Source organism: Ictalurus punctatus, chromosome 20 (genome assembly GCF_001660625.3).
Source record: "Ictalurus punctatus breed USDA103 chromosome 20, Coco_2.0, whole genome shotgun sequence".
Lineage (NCBI taxonomy): Eukaryota > Metazoa > Chordata > Actinopteri > Siluriformes > Ictaluridae > Ictalurus > Ictalurus punctatus.
In genome coordinates this window covers 11,267,102-11,287,657 of record NC_030435.2, presented here as the reverse complement: position 1 = coordinate 11,287,657, position 20,556 = coordinate 11,267,102, and the positions used below count along the sequence as shown (strand labels likewise).

The 20,556-nt window shown below is 40.2% G+C and overlaps 1 protein-coding gene across 1 annotated transcript in view; it reads right to left on the bottom strand.

The window, feature by feature from the left end:
- Nucleotides 1–8,245: 8,245 nt before the first annotated feature.
- The window catches only part of fndc7a (fibronectin type III domain containing 7a), a 71,637-nt gene continuing 59,326 nt past the window's right edge, over nucleotides 8,246–20,556 (bottom strand). The window contains exons 11-13 of the mRNA XM_047162699.2: nucleotides 9,237–9,497; nucleotides 8,525–8,554; nucleotides 8,246–8,351 (exon numbers count right to left, since the gene is read on the bottom strand). Coding sequence (XP_047018655.2) covers nucleotides 8,320–8,351; nucleotides 8,525–8,554; nucleotides 9,237–9,497 — 323 coding nt within the window. The 3' untranslated portion in view covers nucleotides 8,246–8,319. The remainder of the gene's footprint in view (nucleotides 8,352–8,524; nucleotides 8,555–9,236; nucleotides 9,498–20,556) is intronic.

The following is a 20,556-nucleotide window of genomic DNA, read 5'->3' as shown; positions in this document are numbered from 1 at the left end:
TTACAGGAAAATAAAGCCGTGTCGTCAGCGTAACAGTGATATTAAGAGATTCTAAATGATGTGACCAAGGGGAAGCCTATTTGGAGCAAACAAAAGATGTCCCAAAATGGAACCCTGAGGAACACCATAAGAGATTTGTGCATGCGGTCAGAAACAATTTCCTACATTGAAAGAAAAAGTTTTCCCCTTAAAACCACTCCAACACAGGTTTCTGAAACCCAATTACATGATTAAGTCTCTTTAAAAGTATGCCATGATCTACTGTATCAAATGCTGAACTTAAATCCAGCAGAATTAAAATCCATCAGGAACCAGAATCAAGAGAGAGTAAAATATCACTAACCTTTAACAAAGCAGATTCAGTTCTATCTAGTTCTCTAAAACCACACTGAAATGTATCAAAAATGTTAAACATACTCATGTAAGAAGAGCACTGAGAATAAACAATTGTTCCAAGACTTTGAAATAAAAGATAGTTTGGAGATGGGGTCTGTAATTGTTCAGATCATGTTGATCAAGATGATGCCTTTTTAACAATGGCTGGACTACAGCATGTTTAAACGCAACTGACACAACTCAATTTTCTTGGGAGATATTACTAATAGTAGTAACAACTGGACTTAAAACTGGAAAAGCCTCTTTAAAAATGTGTAATGGCAAAACATCTAAAGGACAATTTATGGACTTCATATTAGAAACAATATCAGATTGTTGTGAAAGTGACACAAGTTGAAATTGATGTAGAGAGCTCTGATACTACAGTGTTTCTAAGAGAACAGAACTATAGTTATGTTATAGTATATTAGACCTAATGTCATAAACTTTATGAATAAAATGATTTACAAATTTCTCCAATTTTGGAATTTTAAAAGACATTAATTGCACTAAAGTGTACCTTTGACCTTTGTGCATTTTGTGCAATTAAATCTGACGTATTTGAATTGTGCTTCTTTAACAGAGCTCTGATACTGACTAAGCCACTCCCTAAGAATTTCATAAGATATCTGGATTTTATCTTTTTTCCTCTTGCGCTCCTCGCACCTACACTTCTGTGTAAGGGCATGGGTAGATCCATTTAGCCAGGGCTGAACTTTATGCATCACCTTGGGTCTTGGGGATGTGTAGGTCCAGAAACTGACCTATTTAGAAAACTTAGTGTCAATGTGCAAAAGCGCCCCGTGAGCCCCCTGCGAAGCAAAGAACTTGAAAGTAATTTTTTGTGTTATAGACATTGTGCAAAGCTTGTATTGAAAGTTTGGTGTCAGTAATTAAAAGAATGCCTGAGATTTGGCCTTAACTCTTCTTTCCAGTAATGCCCCATTTGACCACAAAACACAACCAGTCAGAGTAGAGTAAATTAATAAATATATACATTAGACTATACATTATAATAGTGAATTATTACAAAGGTCAAGGTTTTATTATTTTTTTCCCCCCATTCATATGAAACTGACTATCCAATCATATCTCTCTTGTTCATTCGAATTAGAAATGTGTCAAGACTTCAGGTTGACTTACTTGCTCAATCCTTCTGCACTGTTATGCAAAATCAGCTTTATTTAAATCCATACATTGTTGGCACTAAGCCATCAACATGTATAAACTAACTTGTATATAATCGAAATCACATTCATGTCTCAGAACTTACAGTAGTATTGGTACATAGGAAACTATGGTATAATACAAGAAGATATCCCTACAATTTAAAGTTTTTCTTCTGTAATCTGTCAATGGCCCTGAAAAATACAAAATCACAGAGCAGATATGTACCATAACAAGATGCATTGATAAATATGTAATTTTGTATTACCTTAAAATGTGTCCTCAATTTGGCAGATATGATGCATAAACTGAAAAGAGTAGTGAGGAGAGTTGCCTAACAGCTCCAGACTCTGTGCAGAGTTTCCCATAGTTTCCTCCAGGTTATCTGATTTCCTCCCACCTCCCAAAAATGGCAGTAGGTGAATTCTCCCTAGGTGTGAATGAATGTGAAAATTCTATTAACTCTTTATATGGTGTTTTTATTTATATAGTGCTTCATATAGAAACCTTGAGAGGAAACAGACTCAAAAGGGATGCCATCCTCATCTGGGTGACAATGGATAGTGGGATTATAAATAGTTTCAAGTTTATAACTGTAAACTATTGCATCAAAAGTGCTAATTGTGTTAACAGGAACTTGAGTATGAGGATATTTCGAGTTTAAACTTTAAGTCTATTGTATCAAGCTGAAGTAATTAACTGTTCAATGATGGAGACTTTAGTGTAAACTGTTCTTAGCAATTACAGTCCTACAGACTATCCAAGGAAAAACATCCACAGCCATCTATAGGGTGTCTGTGTGATAGCATCCACAGTAATCTCATGGTGATCTTTAGACTGTCTATGTGGGGCCATTCTCAGTAACAGCAGGTGAATTTCAGATGACTAAAGCTTAAAGCAGAAGTGGGACATGAGGAAGGCTCAGGCGGGTCCAGATAGCAGAAAGTGTCAATATCACGTCAATGTACGTACATACAAATGTATGTGTAGGGATGTTATAAGGTCTCCTACCACTAGGGAGACCTGTAGTTTCTTTGTTCCTCATGGTTTGCTCTGAGCCCTTCATTAGAGTACTGAAGCTGTTGCTAGGCAACAACTTTGTGTTCCCTTTAGGAAGGTAAGAAGTGCTCTGTTTCTCTATAGTAAGCTGATTGATATCTCTATTTGTGTTTGCCTTCCAAGTAATGTAGGATGATTATTTTACATTTAAGATATTAGTGGAAGTGTGTGTTTTGTTATCAGCAGTGGATGATTGTTTAAATGTGATTTTTTTTGTATGTGTTTTGGAAAGGGCCATGTGGCTGATGACATTTACAATGTAGTAGATTTACAAATTGTAGCAGTAATTTAAGATAAAAATCATAAGAAATGCATTTCAGAGAGACCATGTGAGATGACTTAACCTGGTCATCTAAACTGTGTTTAATTACAATATTCCTCATGGCATGTTTGGGGACATTATAATATCATTTACTTTTAGGAAACATTTACAGTATATGTTAGAATGTGTTTCATCCAACACATACCTACAACAACACAATGTTTTCTGTATATTGTCCCTTTGTGATTTTGTATAATATATTAATTTATTATTCAATGCCTAAATACTCAGCAGTTCTTTTGAAAGAACGTATGATGCATTAAGTGTGCATGATTTGTATGTTATGTATGGTTACTAGAAATAGTTCCCTAGCTAAAAGTTTTAGCACGTTAGACAGGTTTAATATGACCTCTGACAAGTATATGCAAGGCCTAAGCTTGCCAGTTGACTGAACTCTCTTAGCTAACAAAATAAGTGTTTAATAAATAGGCTATATAAAAAGCCTTTGATGAAGGATTGTCATTTTAATGAACTCTTTGCTCAAAGCTGTTTTAGAGTAAGTATCACTAGAACACTGAGATATTACACATCTAGCAATAACTAGAAGAATAGTCGTTGGAGTCAGATAATTAATTGAATGTATTGGAGTCAGATATTTAAATCATAATCTAAAACACGCATTTAACCTATGCTATGGTGCGAATAGTGAAACAAGGGTTACAAATACTTCAGTATAGTGGGCACAGGCTCACAGAAAGTGAAGAGTTGAAAATTGGTAAAACACCAGATGATACATTTCCAATAAGCAATTATCCAGTCTCTGTGAGCCTGTGACCAAGATTTCTATTCTTGTTTGACAGGAGTGGAACCTAATGTGGTCTTCCACTGCTGTAGCCCAGCTGCCTCCAGAGTAGATGTATTGTGTGTTCTGAGATGATTTTATGATCACCACAGTTGTGAAGAGTGGTTAATTGAGTTACTGAAGCCATTCTATCACCTCAAACTAACCTGCAGAATTGCTGCTATAACTGGAGGTGTGTGTTTTTTTTTTTTTTTTTTTTTTTTTTCTTTTTTTTTTTACACCATTCTGTGTAAGCTTTAAATACTGTTCTGCATGAAAAAGACTCCCAGGAGATCAGCAGTGTCTGAAATACTCCAATCAACCCATCTGACAAGAACAACCATGCCACAATCAAAGTCACTGAGATCACATTTTTTCCCATTCTGTTTGATGTGCTCTGGGCAGTCCCTGCAGGCCTTTGTTATGGTAAAACTGTCCTATTTCATGTTGAACAAGGGGTGGATGGCAGTTTTTGTTCCCGATAGTAGAGGAAAAGAACTGTCTGTAAAGGTCTTTGTTTGGAAGTTTCATCATGATGAAAATGGTTTTGTGATCAAGTGATTCTGCCTATGTTTGGGCCACTCTGCCCTGCAGTGACTCCACCAAATGACAAATGCCAATTCATAAGTCACATATTCATATCTAGCCTTACAGCCTCTTAATTTTACAGATGTCAACAGGACAGAGGAATAGCTGGTAGTGGGGACATCTTTTAATTCTTACTAAATAAAGGTACAGTACTGCTTACATATGTGTTGTATGCTGTTAGCCAGGATTCACAGAGGTGCATTTCATAAGTGCTACTGACACAACTGCATGCTGAAAACCCAGTACTGATCAAATATACAGTGTTAATGAAATGTGGTTTAGACAACAACTGAGACTAAGCTATTATATTGTACTTAGCAATTCATATTCTCATTATCCATGACACATTACTAGAGATATATCGATACCATTTTTCAGGCCATGTACGATTACAAGTACATGGTTTTTGATGATCGCTAATATAGCTCCCAGACAGGTCTCTACTGCGTTTCCATGTGAGGTACTGACAGGATAAAGAGCAAACACACATTTGGATTTTCATCTGTTTTGGCAACTCCAGCATTCAATCATCAGTTATGACTAGGTGAATTTTTATTCTGTTTAATAATTAATGTAATAAGTCTAACATGAGAGCTACTAAATCCCCCACTGAAAACCATGCCTCCCTCTTAGCCATGACAATCTAACTCTATACAAACTGTCATGAAGAGAGCAGATATATTAAAGCCTGGATGTCAAGTGCCATAACCAAAAAGAAGCGAAAGGTGACTTTGTCCTCCAACTTTCTGCTTTACATGGGGAAGTGAATAAACAATGTGTATTTGTGTTTATTTTGTTTCCTCATGTTGATTTAAACACTCCCCCTGGAAGCAACAGCTACTCAAGAGCTGCACATTGGGAGCTTCACGAAATGGGTTTCCATGACCGAGCAGCTGCCTAAGATTACTATGCACAATGCCAAGCTTTGGCTGGAATGATGTAAGACACACCACCACTGGATTCTGGAGCAGTGGAAATGTGTTCACTGGAGTGACGAAATATGTAACAGTACAGTTTGGAGGAGGGATTATGCTCTGGGGCTGTTTTCAGGGTTTGGGCTAGGCACTTTCCAGTAAATGGTAATGTTAATGCTATAGCATACACAAACATTTTAGATAATTGTACATATCCAAATTGTGGCAAAAGTTTGAGGAAGGTCCTGCCTGTTCCAGGATGACTATACCCATGTGCACAAAGCAAGGTTCACAAAGACATGATTTGCCAAGGTTGGTGTGGACAAACTCAAGTAACCTGCACAGAGCACTGAACTCAACCCCACTGAACAAATTTGAGATGAACTGGAACGCTTACTGTGCCCCAAGCCTCCTCGCCCAACATCAGTGCCTGACCAATGCGCTTCTGGGTTATATATACATTTATACTTGGTAATTTATTTACTGAAGAAAATTATACAAAATTACATATCTGTAAGTGGCAAAAGTATGTGAACCCTTGCTTTCGGTACCTGGTGTGACCCCTTGTGCAACAATAACTGCAACTAAACGTTTCCGGTAACTGTTGATCAGTCCTGCACATCGGCTTGGAGGAATTTTAGCATGTTCCTCATTACTGAACAGCTTCAACTCTGGGATGATGGTGGGTTTGGTGGTCCTTCCACAAAATTTCTTTTGGATTAAGGTCATGACTTTGACTTGGCCATTCCAAAACGTTAACTTTAGTCTTCTTTAACCGTTCTTTGGTAGAACGATTTGTGTGCTTAGGGTTGTTGTCTTGCTGCATGACCCATTTTCTCTTGAGATTCAGTTCATGGACAAATGTCCTGACATTTTCCTTTAGAAATCGCTGGTATAATTCAGAATTCATTATTCCATCAATGATGGCAAGCTGTCATGGGCCAGATGCAGAAAAACAGGTCCAAACCATGATACTACCACCATCATGTTTCACAGATGGGACGAGGTGATGCTGGAATGCATTGTTTTCCTTTCTCCAAACATAACCCTTCTCATTGAAATAAAAAAGTTCTTGTTTTGTCTAATTTGTCCACAAAACATTTTTCCAACACCCTTCTGGTTTGTCCAGGTGATCTTAACAAACTGCAGATGTGCAGCAATGTTCTTTTTGGAGAGCTGTGGATTTCTCTTTCCAACACTGCCATGAACACCATTGTTGTTCAATATTTTCCTGATGGTGAATTCATAAACATTAACATTAAACAATGTGAGAGAGTCCTTTAGTTGCTTAGAAGTTATCTTTGTTGGTCAGCCACTACTGGGGAGGGTAATAATGGTCTTGACTTTCCTCCATTTGTACACAATTTGTCTGACTATGAATTGGTGGAGTAGAAACTCTTTAGAGATAGTTTTGTAACCTTTTCAGAAAGCTCCTTTGTTTGTGAATTGATACACTGCCACAGACATGTTGTGAAGATTAGACTTTGCTTGATCCCTGCTCTTTAAATAAAACTGGGTGCTCACTCACACCTGACTGTGAAAATGCTTTCACCCTCCCATTGACTGAAAACACTGAACTTTAATTTCACCTTCAAATTAACTGCTAATCCTAGAAGTTCACATACGTTTGTCACTTACAGATATGTAATGTTGGATCATTTTTAATAAATAAAAGACCATTGTTTATTTTATTCAGTGATACATGTCTCTTTAGATGAATACAGATGATATTTTATTGTTTTGTTATATTTTGTTTTTAAGCAAAATGCAGAATGAGATAGAACTTAAAATGGGACTCAAGTAGTTTGATAAATGGTTTCCAATTCTCTTTTAATATCCATTTTTATTTGAGAAAATTAAACAGCTAGCAAAGTACACATTTTATCTAAATATTGAGAACATGGACAAATGGTACTGGCAAATGCTCTATGTACAATTGCCCAGTTGAAAAACAGACAATAGCGAAATATTCAACTCCTATAAGTTTCTTCCTAAAAGCAGGCAATACTGATCAGCCTAACGAGACAGGGAGGAATATGGTGAGACATATAAGCTTCGTTTAGCTGCACAGAAGCAGAAATCTAATATATATGAGAATAGGCATTGCAATGTAATTTATTTAAATAGATTCACCGTCCACTTTAATAGAAACATCTATATACCTGCTCATTTATGCAGTTAATCAATCAGCCAATCATGTGGCAGCAGCAGAATGCACAAAATCATGCACAGAATGGTGAAAAAAAAAAATCATCCTGTGAGTGCAGGGTCTGCAGGAGGAAAGACCTTGTTGATGAGAGAGATCAGAGGAGAATGACCAGATAGTTTGAGCTGACAGGATATTTATGCAGAAATATAGAAAATTCTAAAGGGCACACAAAGCACCACTGTAAAATACAGCAATACAATAAAAAATCACAAGGTAGTGAATATTTCATTTATTTGATTTATTTTTATTAATTTCTTCGCTGTCTGTAAAGCACTTTGTAAACTTTATTCACACCCAGGGGCAATTTATCTAAACCAATCCACCCACTGCCATGGTTTTTGGGAGGTGGGAGGAAACCACAGAACCTGTAGAAAACCCAGACAGGGGGAGAACATGTACAGAAACTCACCACAGACTGAAACTTGAGATTAGCATCAAACTCAGGACTCTGGAGATGTGAGGCAGCAACTACCCGCTGCCCCACCATGGCACCATTATAGAAATATGATGGATTTCCTCTTCTTGATAGATTCACAGAGCAAAGATTATAGTCTGCTTTGTTTTGATCATTAATCCTGAAATAGGTCAAGATTGCTGCCATTTTGTGTTTTCTATTTATTGGGGTAACAACATGCACTAAGCATAGTATCACCATGTATCAGCTGTTGGTATCGAGGCATGTTTTATGCTATGCAACTACAGGTTGCACAATAATTATATTGTTTAAAGTTTACAGCATTCAGAAAGTAGTTTGGGAATTTGAATGCATCTCTAAGGAGTATAAAAAAATAGTCACAGTCCATAAATCAAGTGCATCAGACCACATGAGGACACATTTATACATTGACACTTTTCAGAGTATACTCACTATCAATTTCTAGAGAGACCCTTATAATGACAGCTGCTAATCCATACTTCTTTTTCCACGATAAGTAACTGGGGAATGATGTAATAATTAACAGATGTTAGAAAATCACCAAATAGCATCCAATTAAGTGTTATTTTCTGGACACTTATTAGTTCTTTACTGCAATCACAATGTTTATCTCAAGTGTTTCTCAATTTCCATCAATTATTTTGAAGTGATCTAAAGTATGAGGGTTACATACCCATTCCAACATTGTTGCCAGCACAGGAAACTGTTAAAGGTAAAGACAAAAAAAAAAAAGATACATTTTCAGAATTTACATAAATCTTCATCATCAACAAGCATTTATTCTTAATTGGAATTATTTGTGATAGATCCTAAATTTGTGTTGTGTTAAGGTGTCCTATAAATCCCAACCATTAAAACTGTTTAGCAAAATTGTGATTCAGGTTTATGGTTGCACTGTATTGTTTTATTGGGCCACCAATCCCCCAATAGTACATATGTTCCCAAAGGGGATTTAATCGGTTGTGCCTTGTAGTTCTTGTGGGTTGTAACTCTTTTTGTAATTTGTATGCCTTGTAGTTTAATTTGAGAACAAATCCATTCCAATTACATTCTGTGAGTAAGACACCTGGTGATACTACAATCAGATTATAAGTGAAACACTCTTAGTAAATAAATCACACCTTGAAACTTGTAACCAGTGTAAATTACTTGGCACTGTAAACAAATTCCCCCAGTGTGAATAGCACTGCTTCTGTAGTTTGTATTTAGTGTCTGTTTTGTATATATATTTTTATTATGCATTTTTTGGAACCACCTGTCCCTGAATAAATGTTTGCCTTTAAAACAATAAATAATTACAATAATCATGTATCTATATAAAAATTACAGTAAAGTTCTGTTTCTCTTACATCACATCAAAACAACCACAGAAAATAAAATCTCACCAAAGTACAGCCTCCTGGGGCAGAATAGGACTTTGGAACCATGTAGTGTAAGTGGTGCAACCACCACACTGTAGGTGTCACCACACAGTACACTATCCATGTCACATGAGCTGACACCCAGCACTGGCCTGCATGTGTAGTTGGCGTTGTTGCTGTAAAGTTCAACTGAGTAACCGCTGACACTATCTGAACTTCTCCAGTATACACGAAGTGTGCTATTGACCATCCGGTACAGCCTCACACCAGAAGGACAACAAGTGCCTTAGAATAAAAGACAGAAAGCTATATAATTAGTCGTCAAACTTCAGTAATATGAGCCAGTGTATTACATACTGTACTAGATTTCTCCAACAGGTGAAGATTACTAGAAGGACAAGATTTCAAAAGTCAATGTAGCTATGTTACACCATACTTACAAAGGGTGTTAAATGATCTACACCAGGGGTGGGAAATCTTATCTGGAAAGGGCCGATGTGGGTGCAGGTTTTCATTCCAACCAAGCAGAAGCCACACCTGAATCTATTGAAAGCCAAGATCAACTGATTAAACAGGTGGAATCAGGTGTGCCTCCTGCTTGGTTGGAATGAAAACCTGCACCCACACCGGCCCTTTCCGGATAAGATTGCCCACCCCTGATCTACACTTTATGGCCCACCGTATGTGGGCACCTGAGAACTGAACATTCCATTCTAAAACCATTTTCATTAATAGTTTTGCTTCCCCCTTTGCTGCTCCATACAGCCTTCACTCTTTTGAGAAGGCGTTCCACTTGGTTTTGGACCATGTCTGTGAGAATTTGTGCCCATTCAGCCACAAGAGCACAAGGGGTTGGGCACTAATATGTGGCAAGAAGGCCTGGCATGACTGGCATGATTTTGTGATCACAGAAATTAAGCAAATCAAGTAAACTCCAGAATATTCTGAGGAGCTTGCAATTTTTCAAAATTACCACAGATTTTCCGCAGATTTGGGCCAAGATGCTTCATATGACAGCATCCCAATGCGGATTCTGCTAAAGCCCTCTTCGATTTCTCATTTACCAACAAATAATAAATAAAATAAAATTTCTCATTTACCAACAAATATCACTGTAAAACATATCATGCAGTTGCATTTCTCCAATTCAAGTAGTTTTCTGCAAAGAAAAAAAAAAACCCAAAACCCTCCAAAAAGCTGCATTGCAAATTTTGAAAAACGTTGCAGCAAAACGTCTGGGTTACCCTGTTCCCTGAGAAGGGAACGAGACGTTGCGTTTAGCATAACACTATGGGAGCGACTCTTGCGCGTGACCGGCATCTGAATGGCTTTTGTAAAACCATGCCTATTTATAGGCCTGCCATGATCAGGTGACGAGGCAATTAAGCTCGTCGCATGATATAAATATGGCACCTGTGAACCGCGCCATCTGCCTCTATTATCTGAAGCGAAGACACAATTCACAGGCCTGTCCTGGTATGACAAAGCTACACAATGTCTCATTCCCTTCTCAGGGAACAGGGTTACATGCGTAACCAAGATGTTCCCTTTCAAAGGGAAATTCGACATTGCGTTTAGCATAACACTATGGGAATGAGAATACCCACTCCGTCATACCGAGGGTACGGCCTATTCAAAAAGACCCAAGCCCAAGGGTCACTGCAAGACACTCGAGCCCAGGGTGGAATGAATATCCAGGCTGTAACAATGAATGAATTTGTGTGGCATAGACCACCCTGCAGCAGCACACACATGCTGTAAGGATACCACTTTGGACAAAGCCTTCGCAGAGGCGACCGCCCTAGTGGAATGAGCCCTTATGCCCAGAGGCGTAGCGAGACCACGCGCCTCATAAGCAATAGAGATTTCTTCCACTAACCAATTCGAGATGCACTGCTTTGACACAGCATCACCTCTACTGTCGCAGACCAGACCAGCAGTTGCTCCAACTTACGCCACTGGCCGGAGCGGTGGACGTAAGTATGGAGAGCCCTTACTGGACACAGCAGGTACATTCTCTCTTGTTCTGGTGTGGGGAATGGAGGAGGGCAGAAAGCCTGCAACACCCCAGGGTGGGCGGCTGATGTAGGCACTTTAGGAATATAATCCGGCATAGGATACAGGAAGGCCTTGGCCAATCCAGGGGCAAAGTCAAGGCAGGAAGGGGCAACAGAGAGAGCTTGTAGATCTCTTACTCGCTTGAGAGATGTCAGGACCAGCAGAAGAGCTACCTTCAGAGTCAGAAGCTTCTCAGAGGCTGACACTAAGGGCTCAAATGGGGTCCCTGACAGACCTTCCAGGACCACAGAAAGGTCCCAGGAAGGTATGCGCGGCCTGCAGATCGGCCTCAGCGACCTGACATCACGCATGAACCTCATAGTTAGAGGACGTTGCCCCACAGATGCTCCATCAACAGGGGCATGGCTGACCGTGACTGATTGTAGAAGGAGCCAACCCTGCTGAGAAACATTCTTGTAAGTACTCCACGACTGTAGCTATTGCGCAGTTCACTGAGTCTAGCTGATGTTCCTCACACCACAAGACAGAACACTGCCACTTGAGTGAATACAATTTCCTTGTGGTTGGTGCTCTAGTATTAACATGGACTCTACAACCTTGGTTGTGAGACCAGAATCTATGAGCTGGTGCCCCTCAAGGGCCAGACCCACGGTTTCCATAGTTCTGGCCAAGGGTGATAAATCAGCCCTTCGGCTTGAGATAGTAGGACAGCCCTCCGGCTTGAGACTTGTAAGAACTCCAGGACTTGCAAAGTTCACTGGGTCTACACTGGATCCCTACAGATGGGAATCTCCCAAGGAGTGCCATCTAGCAGGGCTAGAACTTGTGGGAGCAGAGCGATGGGGGGGGGGAAGCATACAGGTGTGACCTCAGACACATGTGCACCATAGCATCCAGCTATGGAGGAGTGAGGGTGAACCACAGCCGGCCGTGTGTTGTCTCCTCGGACATGAACACATGCAGTCCCGCTTGGCCAAACTCACAAGATCCAGCTTTATCCTGCTCACTGTTGATAGGATTGATCCTACGCATGTTGGGAATAGAAATGCCCTCACTGTAGTAGAATCCTTATAACCCCTAGAAAAGTTGTCCACTGCACTAGGGAAAGCATACTTTTCTGTGGTTCAACCTGAGCCCCAAGCTCTTCATGTGGGGGAGAAGAACAGCTCGATGTTGAACCACCAGTTCCCTGGATCGTGCTAGAATTAACCAGTCGTCCAGGTAGTTTAGTACACGGATGCCCTGGAGTCACAATAGAGCCAGAATGACATCCATACACTTTGTGAAGGTGCGAGGGGATAAAGCTAGCGATATTTCTGTGTGGAAATATGCACCTTTTAGATCTATCGTCACAAACTAGTCCTCAAATTGAGTCTGTGTGGAACGATAAGTTTGGGCAACAGCATCTTGAACCTGTATGTCCGAACAGTACAGTTCAGATGACGCAGATCTAAAATTGGCCGCATACTCCTATTTTTTGCAGACCAGGAAATAACGGCTGTAAAAACCTCCATCCCTCAGGGAACGGGGTACATGTTCTATGGCCCCTTTGTCCAAGAGGGATCTTACTTCCTGCGCTAACGTCGGGCTCTGGTCTGTGCTCTGGTCTGTTACTGTGGTGAGCACACCTCTGAACCGGGGTTTTAGCTATAAACTGGACCCGGTAACCCTTTTCTAAGGTAGACAGAACCCATGGAGGCACGTTTGGCAGTAGTTTCCACACTGCCAGATGGTCTTTAGTGACGTTAACTATCCCACATTCTATTGGAGGGAAAGCATCAGATTTTCGTTGCCCTGTGACAGCTCGCTGACCAAAGAACACTGAAAACTTGGGACTGCCTTGGCTAGGGGAAGCCCTACAGTAAAACTGGGGGCTAACTGCCCTAACAACCTCATGTCCCCTGATACATCCCTCCACGGCCCCTCAGGACCACTCTTCTTTGCCTGTTTGGCCTTTATGACCATTCTCAGATCAGGCCTAGTAGCAGGCCATGACTGTGGCTGCCCGGTTCCCGTGGCTGTCCGCGGGGGTTGGCGGGCTGCCTTACTCGCCTTCTGGGTCTCCCTCGCACTAGTGCTGGCCCAGGCTCCACTCGTGGATGCCCGAGTGAACTCAAAACAACAGGGAAGAAACTGGCTGAATGCCGCCATATGTCGAGCTCACACAGCAGGTCTTGCCCACCAATGCCACGGTTGCCTTACACGGTGGCTTGGATGGCAAAGCCGGCCCCCCTAATTACTTGCCGTCGATGGAGAGAGGTAGCTCGCAAGCGCCTCCTCCACCTTCAGCATAGGTAAATAGCCATACCGTTCATTCCCCACAATGGCCGAATAATTCAACATCGTGGGGTTATAAATATGGCTTATGCGTGGTTTTCCCCTAGATTCCTGATATTTTGTCATGCACTTCTGGAAGAAAGGGGAGTTTCTGCAGTGTGAGGGATTTACTTTCACTGGGGAGAAAAAGGCTCATCCAACCTTAGTAATCACTTCAAGCAGCTCTTTATATGCTGCTCTCAGTTTTTAGTATACCCTTCTGGCTCCTCGGAGTCAGAGAGGAATTATTACTATTATTTTTGTGTATGTATTTTTCTTCCCTTTTGGCTTTCCATAGCAGAAGGAGGAGTTGCGACGCAAGCTCCAAAATCCCGCGGAGAGCCGAACCCGGAAGACAGAGCAAGAGATAGAGCAGCGCTCGTCTCCGGCTCCTCTTCCGGATCCATAAGAGATCCCCTGAACCTGAGACGGCTAGCTGCCTTGGCAGCGGCCGGCCCAGATCCGCGAGGCTCTGAAACCCAACTCGCTTTGGCTTCCAAGAAGAGGCGAGCTGCTTAATGTAGGCATTACCATGTGCAGCCTCTTGAGGCTGCCATCGCATGCTAGAGCCCTAGACACTTCACCCAGAAAGTGTGCACTATTCCCCGTGATGAAACGGGAGCAAGCCGTAACACACTTCCTGAATTCTCTCACTCATATTTTTCTCTCTCGCTCATTTCTTTTTTTTTCTTCTCTTTTTTTTTTAAAGGGATAGAAAAGTTCTAAGATTTTGATAAAAGATAGCGCAGAAATGAAGCATCTTTTTTGTTTCTTTACACAAACAACTGACATGCAGTCTTTCGCTGAAGATAATAAAGGCTGATGGCGCAGTTCACAGGTGCCATATTTATATCACACGACGCACTTAATTGCCACATCACCTGATCATGGCAGGCCTATAAATAAGCATGATTTTACACAAGCTTCAGATGCTGGTCACGCGCGAGAGGTGCTCCCATAGTGTTATGCTAAATGCAACGTCAAAGTTCCCTTTGAAAGGGGAAGCAAGCTTTTTTGGCCGCAACAATCACACACAAAAAAACAAAAAAAAAACAACTCCGCAAATTCCTGTATGGACTGGGTTGAGGTCAGGGTTTTCTGCAGGACACCCTTGGTAAACAATATTTACAGTTGTGCCCAAAAGTTTGCATACCCATTGCAGAATCTGTTAAATCTTAATACTGTTAACAAAATAAGAGGGATCATAAAAATCCCATGGTGTCTTTTATTTAGTACTGTCCTGAATAAGCTATTTCAGTCCACAAGACAAGGTAATAGCTGAATTTATAAAAATTACCCCATTTAAAAGTTTACATACCCTTGATTCTTAATACTGTGTGTCCTTATTTTTTTGTTTTGTGATAGTTGTTCATGAGTCCCTTGTTTGTCCTGAGCAGTTAAACTGCCCACTGTTCTTCAGAAAAATCCTCCAGGTCCTGCAAATTCTTTGCTTTTCCAGCATATTCTGCATATTTGACCCCTTTTTAACAGTCACTATATGATGTTGAGATCCTTCTTTTCATACTGAGGACAACTGAGGAGCTCGTACACAACTATTACAAAAGGTCATCATTCACTGATGCTCAAGAAGGTAACACGTTACATTAAGAGTCAGGATGACGTAAACTTTTGAACAGGATGATCAGTGTAAGCTGTTATTATTTTGTCTTCTGGGAGACATGTAACTATCTTATTTAGTGTCTGAAGGGCAGTACTAAATGAAAAAAAGATCTTTAAACAAAATAAGAACAATTTACATTGATCATCCTGCTCAAGGGGTCAAATATGCAGAATCTGTATATTCAATATTATAGACAGTGCATCCTGATGGATTTTTTTTTGTTGTTGCCATGGATTTTAACCACACAAACCTACTACTACAAAAATTCTACCAGCATGTTGAATTTGTGACACGTGAAACAAACACTCTAGATCTACACAAACATTCAAAGTGCTTACAATGCTACACCCTGCCACCACCTCCCTGCTCACTACTGAGGCATTCCATTTCAAGTTGTCCAATATATATTGCTTGACCATTTTTTATGGTCAATTTTTTTTTTTCAGTGATTACCTCTATGTATTGACATTGCAAAACCACCAGTTTTTTTTTTTTACTTGGTTTAACCATGATGGCCATCTTTGTGTCATGGCACACAACAGATTTTGGTTATACACCTGTTTACGGAAACCTCAATATCTCGGCTCAGGATGGTCCTAGCTCCTTGGAATAAGAACTGGTCTCTAGAGCACATTACGATGGACAAGATTTGCATATTCTTGTTCCTTAGACTTGAAAGTTAAGTCCAAATGTAATGCTCAAGATTACTCACAGTTACAGTTTTAGGGTCAATTTATAATTTGAATGATTCGAGGCTCAGTACCTTACCTAGTACCTTACCAGTACCTTACCTTGCCTAGGTATTTTTTCAATACCTAGGTAAGTATAGTGTGCATGCAAATCATTTCAGATGTGAGAATTCTCTGCAAGAGTGTGGCCCTCGAGGGCCAGATTTGAAGAACCCTGATCTAGCATGTTGGTACAGGTATACAGTTGGTATGTTTTAATAGATTTGATCCAAATATGGAATTACAGTGTTCAGTTGAGTGTTTTACAAATGAACAGTGCCATAAACAGAGCCATAGTTTGGAGGATGGAGCTGAACTCTGCAGGTTTGAAAACCCCCTGTGATAAAGCATGCTTCACTGCTTTCAATATCAAATGTAGACTTTTCCACAAATTTCCACAAGCCCTAGCTCTGTAACCAGTGGAATCTCAAACTCAAACTTTTTGCAACAGACTGTTACTATAGATGACTTATTTCTATGAAAATTACAGCTTTGTATCTGATCCCCCACATCAGATGTGTTCAACTTAAAATTGAATCACTCAAAAAATTAAAAGTGATCAAGCAACCTACTTTACAATTATTGGACCACATGAGATGGACTGACCCTGTTCTGACCACATCTGTGTTACGCTAATCATAGCATACAGACCACTTCTGAAACGTGCCAAACTGGTTCTGAAACAGGTGAAAAACTGATCTGAGGGGAAAATATCAGCACTTTATCACTGTTTTTGAGCCCACAGACAACAATTATGAGTCAGCATATAGGGAGGAGGTGAACCAGCTTGAAGAATGGTGACGGGAAACAATCTATTTCTTAATGTTTTAAAAACAAAAGAGATGTTCGCTAACTTCAGGAGGATCCAAGTAGACCACTGCACATCAACAGAACAACTGTGGAGAAAGTTAAAAGCTCCAAGTTTCTTGGTGTGCACATAATAGAGGACCTCTCCTGGACTCTCAATACCACCTGCCTAGCCAAGAAGGCCCAGCAGCACCTCCACTTCCTGTGGAGGCTGAAGAGGGCCAACCTCTCCCCTCTTATCCTCACCACCTTCTACAGAGGAACAATGGACCACGTCCTGACCAGTTGTCGCACCATGTGGTATGGGAACTGCACAGTCTCTGACCACAAGACCCTACAGCAGATTGTGAGAACACCTGAAAGGATAATTGGGGTCTCTCTATCAATCACTATCATCTCATACAATTACTGCTACAGCCACAAAAACACCAACATGGCAGACAACCCATATCGGCCCTCTCATGGACACTTCACCTTACTACCATCTGACAGAAGGTACTAGAGCACTCATGCCACCACCACCACCAGACTCCAAAAAAGTTTCTTCCATGAGGCTGTCAGATTACTCAACACCTGGCTGTCTCCCAACGCTAACTCAGACCAGTCTGGTCATTCTCCTCTGATCTCTCTCATCAACAAGGTGTTTCAGCCTGCAGACCCTCTGCACACAGGATTTTTTTTTTTTATTATTTCGCTACATTCTGTGTAAACTCTAAAGACGGTTGTGTGTGAAAGTCCCATTCTGATGTTTGATGTGAACATTAACTGAAACTCTTGACCTGTAACTGCATGACTTTACGCATTGTGCTGCTGCTACATGAATGGCTGATGGGATATTTGCATAAATGAGCAGGTTTACAGGTGTTCCTATTAAAGTGGATGGTGAGTGTACAGTAGGAACTCTGAGTTTAGGAAACCACCTGAGTTCTCAGCTAGGGATTCCGAGTTGAGAGGTGTGTTATTTGTCTTTTCCTGGTCGGGGTTCAGGATTCACAAGTTACAACCTCTAGTCCAATGCAGCATTATCATGATAATTGGCAGGCTATTCACCTTTTTCATTGTTAAGCAAAATAGCAATAAGCCAATAACAATTCAAACTCACATTGATAAAAGTGTTAGATTCTGTTTTACCTTTATACTGTTATGAAGCAGGATGTTTCCTGACTTATGTAATCACATGACTTTTGATTGTTACACTTCACCATTTTGTTGAAGACATTTTCCCACTGTCTGAGGTGAATCAACATCCCAATACTCAACCTCTCAACCTGTCTATTTCACACCAAAATGCTTTGTTATATACCTAATATAACATCTTGCTTTGGATCAGTTGGTGGGGGTGGTGCAGCAGAGATGTGAGCCTAACACATTGTTCTCTGCCTCTGACAGCTGGTGTAGTATTACAACAAAACCATATCTTCCATAAGGCAATGTGTTGCTGATTTTTCCTGCAAAGTTCCTGGGGAATCTCTGCAACAAGAAATCTGCAATCTAACAATAGTTATTCATGCACATTCACCCAATTAGTATTACATTTAGGCTTTTTTGTTATATGTGAGGAAGTGTATCCAACAATTTTAAGGGGAGCATTTTGTAATAATTCAGTCATGCCTGCAGTCATTCCTAACTGTACTCTATCGAGCCAGTGTTTAGCATTAAGGATCATTTAATTATCGAAATAAAACTTATTCTTACTCATACTTTAATTTCTATGTACACTATATGGCAAAAGGTTTGTGGACACCTGACATTCACACCTATATTTGGGCCTTCCCCAAACTGTTGCCACAAATTTGGAAGCACACAATTGTATAAAATGCCTTTGTATACTGTAGCATTACAATTTCCCTTCACTAAGAGGCCTAGCCCAAACATGTTCCAGCATGACAGTGCCCCTGTGCATAAAGCAAGGTCCATGAAGAAATGGTTTGTCAAGGTTGGTGTGAAGAAATCTAGTGGCATGCACAGAGCCCTGACCTCAACCCCACTGAAAACCTTTATGATTAATTGGAATGCTGATTGGAAGGCCTTCTGGCCCAACATCAGTGCCTGATCTCACCAATGCTCTTGTGGCTCAATGGGCAACTCCCCATAGTCATGTTCCCAAACCTAGTGGAAAGTTGTTCCAGGAAAGCAGAGGCTATTATAGCAACAAAGGGGAGAAAAATCTGGACTGGGATGTTCAAAAAGCACATATGGGTTTGATGGGCAGGTGTCCACAAACGTTTGGCTATATAGTATACATACACCCAGTGATTTCAAATGTTAAATGTTATGTTTACTCATTCCTAAACCATGGTTTTAGTAATACTATGCTAATTTTTTTTGTTTTTCAGACCAGGTTTTAGTATACCTCTGTTCATCTGTTTGCCTAGCCAGTGACCATGGTTTTATGCCTGCTTTTATTGTTTTGGCTAAAACTCTTCTTTCTCTGACATTTGAAGTGGATATAAAGTGTTTACACTCCCTGTTCAAATGGACGTTTTTTGTGATGTAAAAATAAAACAAACAGACAAAAAACCCTAAGGTAAATCTTGTCAGAACTTAATCCACTCTCAAGTAAGTGAAAAACAATCAGAAACATTTTAGGGAAAATAGGAAAAATAAAGTGCATAGTGTGCACACCCTTTTGTAATTGGGGACATGGCTGTGTCCAGAATGAACCAATCACATTCAATGTCATGTTCAAATATAATTATCATACATCTGTATCTACTTAAATTATTCTGATTAACTCCAAATAAAGACAACTTGTTTCTGTAGGATTTTCTTTCCACAACTTCATGGTTTCATCTGACTGCTGAAACCACGGTTTGCAAAGAGGTTACAAAGCATGCATAGTATTTCACTTGTAGAAAGGAATCAATCAGGAGAGGGATATAAAAGAATTTCCAAAACATTAGATGTCCCATGAAATACCATGAAGGTCATCATCAACAAATAGAGAAAATGGAGCACCACACTGACATCACCAACAACAGGATGTCCCTCCAAATGTTTATAAAAGGATAAGACAAACACTTACCAGGGAGGCTGCTAAGAGACCTATGGAAACGTTCTTTTATAAACAATCTCTTATTTTCTACATATGTCTAGGCTATGGGGTAGGGTGGCTAGAGGGAAGCCATTTCTCACAAAAAAAACAAGCCAACAAAAACAAAATTACCCCAAACCATGTGGCAAAATGTGTTATGGTCTGATGAGATGAAGTCCAGGTATAATAATTCAATAATAATAAAAAGGTATAATAATTCCATAATTCCAAAAGGTATGCTTGCTGCCAAAAAAAAGCACATCACCAAAAGAATACCATGCAGACAGTGAAGCATGCTGGTGGCAGCAGCTTTTTGATCCGCCAGAACTGGGGCTTTTATGAAGGTGGAGGGAATCATAAATATCTACAAAATTCCAGTCGATTTTAGTGCACAACCTTCAGGTGTCTGCTCGTAAGCTGAGGGTGAAAAGGAATTCACCTTTCAGCACAACAATGACCCAAAGCACACATCCAAATCAACAAAAGTATAGTGTAACCAAAAGAAGATCAATGCTGCTAAATGATCTAGCCAGAGCCCATGCCTGAATCAAGCAAAAAATATGTGGGGTGACCTGAAGCGGGCTGTGCAAAGGAGATGCCCTCATAATTTGATGGAGCTAGAATGTTTTTGCAATAAAAAGTGGGAAAATATTGCCAAGTCAAGATGTGCCACACTGATAGACACTCACCCAAAGTGGTGTAAGAAAATCAAAAGTATTTTAGTTTAGGGGTCTGCACACTTTTATTTTTCCTATTAGCTTTTTATTTTTCCTATTTTTCCCTAAAATGTTTCTGATTGTTTTTCACTTAATTTTTACC